At 37.9% G+C, this 12,110-nt stretch overlaps 1 protein-coding gene across 1 annotated transcript in view; it reads left to right on the top strand.

Moving 5' to 3' along the window:
- TXNRD1 (thioredoxin reductase 1) overlaps positions 1–12,110 on the top strand; it is a 51,606-nt gene that overhangs the window by 22,682 nt on the left and 16,814 nt on the right. The window contains exons 6-12 of the mRNA XM_054574601.1: positions 1,214–1,356; positions 1,770–1,885; positions 3,559–3,784; positions 6,190–6,282; positions 6,985–7,061; positions 8,264–8,420; positions 11,564–11,671. Of these exons, the coding sequence (XP_054430576.1) occupies positions 1,214–1,356; positions 1,770–1,885; positions 3,559–3,784; positions 6,190–6,282; positions 6,985–7,061; positions 8,264–8,420; positions 11,564–11,671 (920 nt within the window). The remainder of the gene's footprint in view (positions 1–1,213; positions 1,357–1,769; positions 1,886–3,558; positions 3,785–6,189; positions 6,283–6,984; positions 7,062–8,263; positions 8,421–11,563; positions 11,672–12,110) is intronic.

Genomic DNA, 12,110 nt, shown 5'->3' with positions numbered 1-12,110 from the left:
TATTTTTCAAATGAGAAATCCCTGGAAGCTGCTGACTGATGTTCCCATGAAGGCTTATTTTACATTTTTCAAATAGAAGCACATCTAATCTCCTGCCCTTGAGCAAAGAACAGTGCTCCAATTTTCTGGGAAGACTGTCTTCTCTCACACTCTCACGCAGATAGCTCCCAGCTGGTGAGGGAGCAAAGGGACCTGGGCTAGGAGCACAGCTGCATCTGCCTGATGGCAGGGCAGTGACAGGAGTGGGACTCAGCCTGTGATCTGCCCTTTCCCCAAAGCTCCAAATGGAGAGTGTACAGAGAAAGTCTGAGGCCTTAAAAAAAAAAATTTACTTGAGCTTAGTCGTGTAAATTGGGTGGCTGGATGGTCCTTTCTGGAAGATGTATGGGCTTTATATTTTTTCAGATTTCTTTCTTTGACTTCTCCTATGCTCAAGAATTAAATATACCTTTAAAATATTAAGTATTAGAAGTTTTAGAATCCCATTGTCAATACAAAGAAAGCCAGCTCGCCTTGGCTGGTGTGGCTCAGTGGATTGAGCTCCAGCGTGTGAACGAAAAGGTCACAGGTTTGGTTTCCTGTCAGGGCATATGCCCGGGATTTGGGCCAGGTCCCCTGTTGGGGGTGAGGCAAATGACTGATGTATCTCTCACACATTGATGTTTCTCTCTCTCCCTCCCTACTCCTCTCTCTAAAAGTTAAATAAATGAAATCTTAAAAAGAAAAAACGGAGAAGAAAGCCAGCTCTTTGGTTTGCAGTTGGGGGCTTGCAGTGTGGGGATATAGTCCCCTACCACACACCTGGTGTTTCACATACAGCGTGTCTGTGTCTGCCACTGGATTAGTGTGTGGCCTTGGGCAAAGCATCTGCCCGTCATATCCCTGTGTATATCAGGGAAGTAATTCGAGCCCCTTCAGGTGCTTTGAAGTTCACATGGAAGGGGCATGGAAGACGTTAAAGATTCTATGTAGTTCTGCTGGTCTGACTACTGTTGTTGAATCTAAGGATATGGCCTGGCCCTCTGTGTGTGTGTGGCGGGGGGGAGATGGGGGGCAGCAGAGATGAGGAGCAACAGACTTGGCCTATGACCCAGTTGCTGTGGTAGGCACAAGAGCACACCCGGGTGAGACACACGTCCTGCCTGGCCAGCTCGAGTCTACATTCCAGAGGCAGCGTTGGATTACAACTGTTTTGTCTTATCTTCTCATGCAGTTAAACATGACTGGGGAAAAATGACAGAAGCTGTACAGAATCACATTGGCTCTCTGAACTGGGGCTACCGGGTGGCTTTGCGGGAGAAGAAAGTCACCTATGAGAATGCATATGGGCGGTTTGTTGGTCCTCATAGGATTAAGGTAACTGTGTGACAGCCTGAGTAGCTTTTGGTGTGTTTGTGTTGAGCTTTGGTTGGAGGTGGGGAGGAAAAGAGAAGGTGATTATCCTAATGAAAGTAATAGCCACTGTGAGCCAGGGTGGCTAATGTGGTGATTTTGCCATCACATCTTCCTATGGGGCTTTCTTCTGTGGTGTGGTAGAGGGTCAGAGTACTAGAATCAGGGCCAGACTACCTGGATTTGAGTCTTGGCTCTGCCACTTCCTAGCACTGTGACCTTGAGAAAGTCCCTTAATTACTCTGAGCCTTAATATCTCTTATGTGTTACCAAATGTTTATGAGGATCAAATTGGACAGTGAGGTGAATAGCCCTTGTTAACTATAAATTCTATGAGATAACCATTATTAAAAACTGACATACTGGTTTCTTTGTAGGCAACAAATAACAAAGGCAAAGAAAAAATCTATTCAGCAGAGAGATTTCTCATTGCTACTGGTGAAAGGCCACGTTACTTGGGCATCCCTGGTGACAAAGAATACTGCATCAGTAGGTAAGGACAAAATTTTGGAAAGGAAAAACCCACTGTGGATTTATGGTTTTGTTTTTTTCTTCAAACCCATGTGTCTGTTTCCTGGAACTTAGCCAATTTTTCTTTTTTTTGCCATATTTTTGCCCAAAGGCATAGGAGATTGGGGAAAAGAAGGAAAAAATATTTTAGTTAAGAGAACATTTAAAAAACTGATAACTATAAACATTGGTTATCTTACCCCCGCCCCCCAAGTTTACATCATTACTAACATACGGATAATGCTTATGTTGAAATTGATATATGTGTGAGTATATTTTATAAATGTATAATGTGAAGTGAGAGGGAGCCCTGGCAGGGTGCTCAGTTGGCTGGAGTGTCACCCTGATATGCTCAAGTTGAGGGCTTGATTCCTGATCAGGATACACACCTCGGTTATGTGTTTGATCCCTGGTTCAGGTTGCATTCGGGTGGCAGCCAACAGATGTTTCTCTCTCGCATCAATCTTTCTCCCTTTTTCCCTTCCCCTCTCTCTAGAATCAATAAACATATCCTTGGGTGAGGATTAAAACAAACCAAAAAAACCAGATGAATAGTCACAAAGAGTGACAGAATTTTGTAAATGATACACATGTACATACATAGTTTTTGCAAAACTAGGATTGTCTATTACCTTCCCCTTTAACACTTGAAGTGTGGATACTGAAAGAATTAGAGGATGGCAGATCATTTAGATTTATCAAAGCCTAGTCCCTCTTCATTGTTGTTCAAATGGTCATAATGTCAGTGTAGACGGACCTCCTAAAATAAATGAGTCAAGCAAGAAAGTCTTGCTAAGAGATTTATTTTTGTACATGAAGTGATAATACTAGCAAAATTGTTTTTCAGATGTTTTAAATTATGAAGACATTAAGACAGATTGTTGATAAATAGATCTTGGATGCTTTTTTCCCAGGATTTTTTGATTGTGTTATAAATTACCCTTTTTTAGACCTTTTTTCGGGGAGGAGGGAAAAGATTTTTTTCCTTTGTGTCTTTTTTCCTGTGGGGGAGGAGGGCAGCTCAAATGGTAACTGTTGTCTTTGTGGTCTTGAGTAGGCTCCCTTCTCATATTTAAAAAAAGCTCATTTTCTAACAGTGCTTTTGTGATATCATTCATGTCTTCCATATTCTTCACTCAAATAGAAGATTTTGTCAGATTTTACTTTTCATCATTGGCTTTTATATTACAAAAACAATAATTCAAGTTTGTCCCCATTCTTCTCCCCACTCTTGGTAATTGGTATTCCAGATGAGAAGTAACAGATTTTCCACCTCGGAGAGAACTGAGGGGTGGGATGAGGGTTTAGGTTTTCAAGTGTATGATATTAAACACATTAGTGGAGAACTTTTCCAGACAGTTCAGAATTATTTTGGCTGTGAGCTGAGTTACTGTCAGAAGTTAGACAGTTTGCTGTGCTTGGCCAGAGTAGCTTAAGCTACTCCCCAAACAGCTGGGTGGCCAGAAAGGTAGTCTAAGACATAAAAACAGCTTACATATTGTATGTATAGTTGATTAAGTGTTTTAAATCTTAAAAGTGTCTTGTTCATAAGAAAGTGGAAATATTTACTTTGACTTGGTCATTATTCACATATGAACGTTTTTCTGTTTGTTTTTTTGTTTTTGTTTTCTTTTTTTTACAAAATCTTTTTTTCAGTGATGATCTTTTCTCCTTACCTTACTGCCCGGGTAAGACCCTGGTAGTCGGAGCATCCTATGTTGCTTTGGAATGTGCTGGATTCCTTGCTGGCATTGGTTTAGATGTCACTGTTATGGTACGGTCCATTCTCCTTAGAGGATTTGACCAGGACATGGCCAACAAAATTGGTGAACATATGGAAGAACATGGTATCAAGTTTATAAAACAGTTCGTACCAATAAAAGTAAGTGGAGTTGCCCGTAAATTTGTTGATTCTATGCTAAGGTTAAAAGTTAGGAAAGAGAGTTGGTGGGTGAGAGAAGCATTCTTTCAGCCTAATAAACCATTAGGAATGCTGTGATTTCTGAATTGTGTGATACTGGTGTGTAAACTTGTGCCTGCCTACCACCTAAATAGCTTTGTTCTTATTTACAGAACAATAACTTAATTTCTTCCTCTACTTTCTTACTTTTGGCTCTCTTTTGTTTAATGCTTCCCCTTATGCATTCCTTTATTATCTTTGATCTGTTATACTTTATTTTTTCATATATACCAGTGATTTAAATAAGAATTCAGGATGAGGCCGATTTAAAATTTTTTCCCATAAGACATTTCTCTTCTGAATACAGTATAGTTAGTAGATATACTGTATACCTTTCTGAAAAGTTACCTAATTTTGTTATGTGGGCTGGCCTTTTTTGCCCATTCATTGTTCTTTTGAAAAGGCCAAGTAATGTGCCAAATGTATTGGGACTTGTTAACATTACCACAAATGTCTGAAACGTAAGAGTGACAGAATCAAACATTGCGTGTATCTCAGATTAATAGTTTCCTTTAGTGCAGGTAAGGATGTGACTGTTTTGTTAAAGGTAAGAGATTTTAGCTATCATTTAAAAAATTGCTCTGTGGGTTAAGGTTGACCGTGAATCTCTTAATGTGGATAGAACGTGGAGCTTGGGGTCAGAATGACCTGGATTTAATACAGTTCTGCCAGTTTCTTGCTATATGATTTTGGGGGAATTACTTAACCTCTCCAAGCTTCAGTTTCTTCTGTAAAATTGGGATGACAATAGCACCTATCTCAGTTTTTGTGAAGATCACATTAGCTTACAGTTAGAAACACAATACCTGGCTCAGAGTAAGTCTAATTGACTCTGTCTTGTAATATTGTTGTGAGGGCGAAGTAACAAATTTCCTGAAAGTTTTCACTGCTTGGTTGCTGTGGCAGTTTTTTTAGGGAGTGGAGGTAATGTTTGCATTAGGACTGTGATTAGAAAATAGCACTGTATGTACATACTGTACCGATAGAAAAGTAACATCTTCCTTTATAAGCATCTTAACATTTAGGGAGTTGTGTGCCCCTTTGAGAACTGGTGGACTATCCCTGGTGAAATAAGCCCATGTCTGCGCACATAACATGTTATTGGGGTTACTAGGGTGTCTGGCCCCCCAGGGGCTGGTAATGAACACTTGCTATATCATAGTGTGACAGAGTGGAAGAAGTTTTCTACAGAGAGGAGGGGTTGAGAGCATTTTGAACAAAGAACAAAGTATGAGCAAATATTCAGTGGAGAATAAAATTGTTCTAAATGAAGAAATTGTTCTGGATATAGAAAAGGCCTGCCCAGATCTGATAAGTGGGTAAGGCAGGACTGAAGTAGACGTGGGATGAAGCCCTTATCATTTTTTAGCAAATCTGAGCCCTGGACCAATTCAGCTTTTCTCCAAAGATTAGAACATTATACCTTAAATTAAATAGGAAAGACATTTCCAGTGTGTTCAAAGGGATTTAACTGTGTAAGAAAGGAAGAGAGTTCAAGAAATAAATCTTTACTGTCTAATTGATGCTGAAAATAAAATCAACCTTCACAGTTTTTCCATTCAGAGTGGTTGTATTTTAAAGGTAGGGTAGAAATTGCAGGTTACTTTCATGGATTTCTCCCAGTGAATATTTCACAGGAACCCATGATTTGGCTGTCATTCAGAGACATCAAAGGTTCACTGCATCCTTGCAGAAGCCGCCAGGTAATAGGGTCTCAGTCATTGTTACCCAGTCTGTAAGTTACACTGACACCTATGTGTAGAGGGTTAGTGTGTTCAGTCTCATTTGGCATAGCACAAGTACCAGGGCTGCTTATTTCCTCCCTACATTCTAAACAAGTTATGGTAAACACGCACACCTCCTTGCCCACTATGATTTTTAGCCCTTTTAGATGTTACTGGTATCATGATTGACCTTTCCCCCTGTCTATCCTTTGTAGACAGTGCTGATCATCTGTAGCCAACAGAAAATCTAAATTTGAGCAGCAGTGGCTCTACCAGGGATTAGTGGTTCTGGGTGACTTGCAAGACAGTGAGTCGTTGGTTTGATTTTAGGGATTATGTATGGTCTGCTCTCTTTGGCTTTCCCTTTCACTTTTTTCCCTCTGAATTCTGCTTAAGAACAGTAAGCAACAAAAAAAGGGGGGGTGGATAATAAGAGAATCACAGCGTCGTAATGATGTTAAGGTGAGGGAAATGGGACACAAGAGACCTTTCAGACCAGATTTTGTGTTTTAACTTTGGGTTGACCAGATAGAAAGGGAGGACTAATTACCCACTTTGATACAGGTCTTTATTGTGGAGTAAAACTTTGTATCACTTTTATAGGTTGAACAAATTGAAGCAGGAACACCAGGCCGGCTCAGGGTGGTAGCTCGGTCCACCAACAGTGACGAAATCATTGAAGGAGAGTACAATACGGTAAGGAATGGACTCACATCAGTGCTTCATTAGAAAGCACACAGTGTGCTTCCTGGAAATTTGCTGGGTGCTTAAAATGGCTGTTTACTCTTTCCAAGATCATTGGTTCTGTTCCCATTCTAATTTGTGACATTATAATTGGTTTTGGTACAGGGATAGCCTCAGAGTTCTCCACTGTAAGCTTAAAATACTGTTTCTCAAATGGCTGTATTAAAGTGTCAGAATTTTTAAATGAGCTAGAATTTCTCTGTCCCATGTGCTTCCCTTTCAGTTCCCCAGCCCACCACTTTTAATATGTAAAATAACTGAATTTAGTCATAAGCTATACTGTCTTTGTCTTTAATCTTGTCTAGGTTTATTAAGGAATTGTTAACTCCCTGTTTCTGAGTAAGAAATGGATAAGGATTTCTGCTATATCACGTTCACAGGATTTTTTCTAATATTGTATTTTGTTTAAACTCTTGCATTATTTTCTCCCATCCAAGTACTAACCAGGCCCAACCCTGCTTAGCTTCTGAGATCAGACAAGATCGGGCGTGTTCAGGGTGGTATGGCCATACACTAAATTCTTGCATTATTTTCTTAATGAAATATTACTTTCCAGGCCTGGGTGAATTAGGCTGGCTTAATAAGCAGAAAAAATAATGACTAAATGACATGCAAAGCCTTTTTGTTAATAGTCACTGTATATTAATTTTTCAGGTCTTACTGGCAATAGGAAGAGATTCTTGCACAAGAAAAATTGGCTTAGAAGCTGTGGGGGTAAAGATAAATGAAAAGTAAGAAAAAATCTTTCTTATATCTTATTGAATACTATTCCAGATACTTCTAATACTGATTAATATTGGAGTTTTAGATTTTTAAAGTTATTTTTATCATAGAGAATTCCCTTTTTAAGCTCAGAAAAAATCTTACAGTGCCACTCACAGTATTTTCTGTTTGCTTTATTTTTATTTTTCAAAATCTAAATGAGAGTTGTAATGGCTTGCTTTTTGTTTCTTTAATGTGTACAGAAAAAGATCCAGCCCTCAGTTAATTGTGGGTATGTGCTTTACCTTCATTAAATATGTAAATTTGAATCATGTTTCAAGCTACGGAGTTTTAGGATCACTAGAATGGTTACTACAGTTCTCCTGATAGTTCCAAGTATGAAAACTTTTATTTCTTCAAGGATTATAAAAGTTAAAATCCTTTGGACTGTACCCCTGCACTGGATAACTGAGACTCTGGTATTTGCTTTTGGGAGCAGCAAGGGGTATTTCCCAATATCACCTTTCTTACATCCAAATAAAAGCATGTGGTGTGAATGGCAAGCTCCCTTGAAATAATGGCAAGCTGGTACTCCTTGGAGGAATCACATTTATTCAGGAGAAGAGAATTCTAATCTTAGCATGAAGATTATTTTATCTTCATTTTTTTATAACTTGCTGGCCTGTTTCCAGTTGGTTCTAAGGTTCAGATTTCATATGTTAATAGCTAACATTTATTCTGTACTTGCTGTGAGCCGTGGACTATTGTGCTGAATGTTTTATATGCTTTCTCATTCAGTCCTCACAACCCCTTATGGTAGATAGGTGATGGTGTTCTTTTTCTTCTCACTATTATTCCCATGATCATTATTCCCATTCATAGATGGGGAAGTGAGGCTTACAGATGGTAAATAGCTCTCCCAAGATCACAGAGGTAATAACAAACACACCTGGTTATTACAATTTAGAATTCTTATTCTTAATCATAAGTGTATTCTAGCTTTCTCATTCCAGGGTTTCTTAATAGTTTTCTTATTCCTTTAATTTTCAAAGTAGCAGCGAGAATCACCTCTGAGCACTCATTTCCCCTGAGTTGTTTTGCTTTGGTAATACATTAAAATGTTGCCTGAGCCAGAGTCACAATTTGGGGCCTCTTTGGGATAGACTGGAGTTTTGTTCTACTTAATTAATAGTGGTAATTGATGATGATTTTTAACCAAATGGATTTTCAGGACTGGGAAAATACCTGTCACAGATGAAGAGCAGACCAACGTGCCTTACATTTATGCCATTGGCGATGTGCTGGAGGGGAAGCCGGAGCTCACCCCAGTAGCAATCCAGGCAGGAAGATTGCTGGCTCAGAGGCTCTATGCAGGCTCCACTGTCAAGGTGAGTGCCACGGTCTCACCCACTGCAATACTGTTTTTAATAACACTCCCAGTTCCCTGTCTAGGGATAGTTGGGAAGTTTTCCAGGTCTAATAACAATTTAGTTATTTTGATGATGGCATCCTATATGTGCTTCATTAGCTGAATTCCAAACGACATTGTTAAGGATGCTGTGCCTTTGTGACTTTATTAAGAAAATTGTCACTCTTGGAAGCACACCAAGAATAAAATGAGCTTGATTAATCACATTTCAGCACTATTATGTTTCATATAGTCATAATAGCATTTTCTGTCAATTATTACCAAATTAAGAAATCTTTTTATGGCACATACCTAGTCTATGTAAAAGGATTTGGGGATCTAGGTAGTAATGTCAATATCCAGAGCTGCTTAAACCAGTATTCAGGCTTTATTTCCCTGTTGTTTCTAAAAATACATCTTCTGCTCTTGGAATGTTGAATGTGTTATATTAATATTTTAATATGGTTTTTAAAAGTCATTGTAGGAATTTAAAACTCTTAGGTATGTTCTATGAGACCAGTTATTGAATGCATGTCTGCTCATGGTGATTTGGTTTTTGTTTTTCTTTTTAAAAAAGTTTATTTTAGCTGGGGTGGGAGGTGAGGGTGGGGAATGGGGAGCAACTGCTGATGAATGCAGAGTTTCTTTGTTGGGTGATTAATTTTTCTGTATTATATTGTGGTAATAGATGCATGACTTTGTAACTATACAGAAAAACCATTGAGTTGGGAACTTTGAAAAGGTCAATTTTATGGTATGTGAATTATATCTAAAATTTTAAGAAGGGAGGAAGGAAACTAGGACTAAGAGAGAATATCCAAGGAAGAACAAACAAACTTGGAATGATGTGGGAAGAGGGCTCCCCAAGGCAAAAAAAAAGTTTATTTTGCCCTCATTTTTGAAAGATATTTTTACTAAATATAAAGTTTTAGATTTACAGTGTTACTTTAGTCTTGTGGTTGCATGCATTCCAAAAAGAAGCGAACTAACATTTTTATCTTTGTTTCTCTTAATATTTTTTAATTATTATTATTTTTTTTTAGAAATTTGATTATTGCATGCCTTGGTATGCTTTTCTTTATAATTATACTGCTCATGGTTTGTCCAAGACTCTCAGATTTATCTATTTACAGTTTTCATCAAATTTGGGAAATTTTCAGCCATTTAATTACTTTTTTTCTGTCTTTCCCCTTTTATATTTTCCCTTAGCCTCTGATGAGTGAACGTGGGTTCACTCGATATTATCCCGTGGGTCTCTCATGCTTTGCTGCTGCGTCCCTGTTCCACGCCCCCCCCCCCCCCCCCCCATCCTGCCTCATCTCAGTGCTTCATTTTCTTAGAGAACCTATTGTGATGGCTTCAAATTCACTGATTCTTTTTTTTTTTCTTCTGCTTTGTCCTGGGCTGTTAATCCCAATCTGTGTTGTTGGTGCTTCAAATAGTTTTTTTCATTTATTTAAAATAAATTTTCCTTTTTTTTCCCCTCAGCAGGTTGTTTTCCTTTACCTTGCTGAATAGACAGGACATAGTTATAATAACTCTTTTAATGTCCTCTGCTAATTCCACCATCATTTTTTCAGTGTCTGTTTCTATTGGTTGATTTGTACATTGTACATTGTTCAGTGTTGGGTTTTGTTGAGTTGCTTTATACAGTGTCGGACTTTGTTCTGATAGCCCTTTAAGTTACATAGGATTGTTTTACCCCTTTTTAACAGGCTTTTAAGCTTTTTTAGGGTCTGGCAACAGCAACCTGTCATCTAGGGATGATTTAGTTTCACTGCTAAATTGATGCGCTTTGGAGGTCTACTCTGTTGCTCTTACATGATGCATTCTTTCTACCCTGGCCTTGCAAACAAGAAGTACTTCCAGTCCAATTAGAGCTCTCGTCATTTTGGGGCCCAGTGCTTTCCAGTGGTTCTTTCCTAACCCTTGAGTACTTTCCTGTGACATGTTTACAGTACTCAGCCCGAACCTCAGGAGGACCCCACCACAGACCTCAAGAGTTCTCCTTGTGCAGCTTTGCCCTCTGTGGGGTTCTGCCCTGTAGCTGTTGTCCAGTGTTTAAAAGGTGTCACTTCATGTTTGTCTGGTTTCCTAGTTGTTTAAAGCAGGGAGGTAAATCTGGTCCCTCATACACCATTAATACTGTAAGCAGATGTCTGCCTTTACTTTTGAATGAGAATTCCAAAGGTTAATCTTAGAAGAAAAGGATTATACTTATTCTCTCTAGAGGGAGGCACATTTGAAGATTTCACCCTACTGTTTTAGAGAGTAAGAATTCAATTTCTCATATTTTAAATGCAGAATGGCCCCCCTCTATGGGCAAATGTGACTGGGTAGGTTTTTATCAAATAGGATTTACAAACATATTTTGCATTTACATAATAACAGTTTTCACAGTGCACATCAGCATATTAAAGGCTCTGAGAAATGTGGTATTTGAGAAACCTATTTATTTGCTTAATACAGCATTTTACAACTTCTTTGACTTCAGAATCCTTTTATCATCTGTGCCTATTAACATAAAATACGCTTTGGAAATAGTTAGAATCATTAACTTTTTTTTTTTTATGGTTTTCATTTCATTTTAATGGCTGCATAATATTACACTGAGTGTGTATACTATAGAACCACTGCCTTATTTGCATTTTAAAGCTATTCCCACTATTGAAGAGAAGCACAGCATTGCTCAGTTAATGCACGCAGCTTTTCCTATATATTAAGTTATTATAGATGTCTAAGAGTAGGGTTATGGGCCCAAAGGTATAAAATATTTTTTATGAATCTTAATATGGATTACCTAATTAATTTTTCAGACATCTATTAGTTTCTGTTACCAGTAAAGAAACCATCAGCTTTGGTTACATTCGTATTATTTTAGGCTGCTTTATTAAAGTGATAAAGGTATGTTTTTATTGTTAACATCACGTGAATCATTCATGACTTTAAATATCTGCTAAAACTTCATCACATTAGTTCATGGTTTTTGCACAGTAGATTTGTATCTGGGATTGTGACTTCCCATATTTTTGATAGAAATGTATTAGTCTGCTTTCTTCCCCTAATTGTGAACCTTTTTTGAGTTACAATATCTTGTCTTAACTCTTGTCCATTTTGAAACAGTGTGACTATGAAAATGTTCCTACAACTGTATTTACTCCTCTGGAATATGGTGCTTGTGGTCTTTCTGAAGAGAAAGCTGTGGAGAAATTTGGGGAAGAAAATATTGAGGTAAGTTCTCTTTACTCCTATGGTAAGTTACTATCACTAGCTTTTCAAAGTTAAAAATCATTTCAAGCATACAGAAAAACAGAGAAATAGTACAAAGAACTTTTGTATACTCATTATTCAGATTTATGTATTATTAACATTTGCTCATTTGTTTTTTACATTTCATAGTCTCTCTCTATTTCTGTGTATCTGTGTGTATTTTTTTCCCTGGACCAATTGTGAATAAGTTGAATGCCCATTTCCTCGTAAATATTTCAGTATTTCCTATGAACAGGGACATTTTCTTATGAAATCACAGGATAGTTGTCTTGTTTGGGAAACTTAATACTGATACAGTACTTTTATCTGACCTACCTTCTGTTTTTCTATTTTGTCAGTTGATCCAGTTATACTTACTACATTTTAGAACCACTTTTACTGGTTTCTTTTTTTAAAATTA

The sequence above is a fragment of the Pteronotus mesoamericanus genome, unplaced genomic scaffold (assembly GCF_021234165.1).
Source record: "Pteronotus mesoamericanus isolate MK-2021 breed Mesoamerican mustached bat unplaced genomic scaffold, CSHL_Meso_final contig_263, whole genome shotgun sequence".
In the NCBI taxonomy this organism is placed as follows: Eukaryota; Metazoa; Chordata; class Mammalia; order Chiroptera; family Mormoopidae; genus Pteronotus; species Pteronotus mesoamericanus.
The sequence above is the reverse complement of the archived record's forward strand: the minus strand, read 5'-3'. Positions and strand labels throughout refer to the sequence as shown.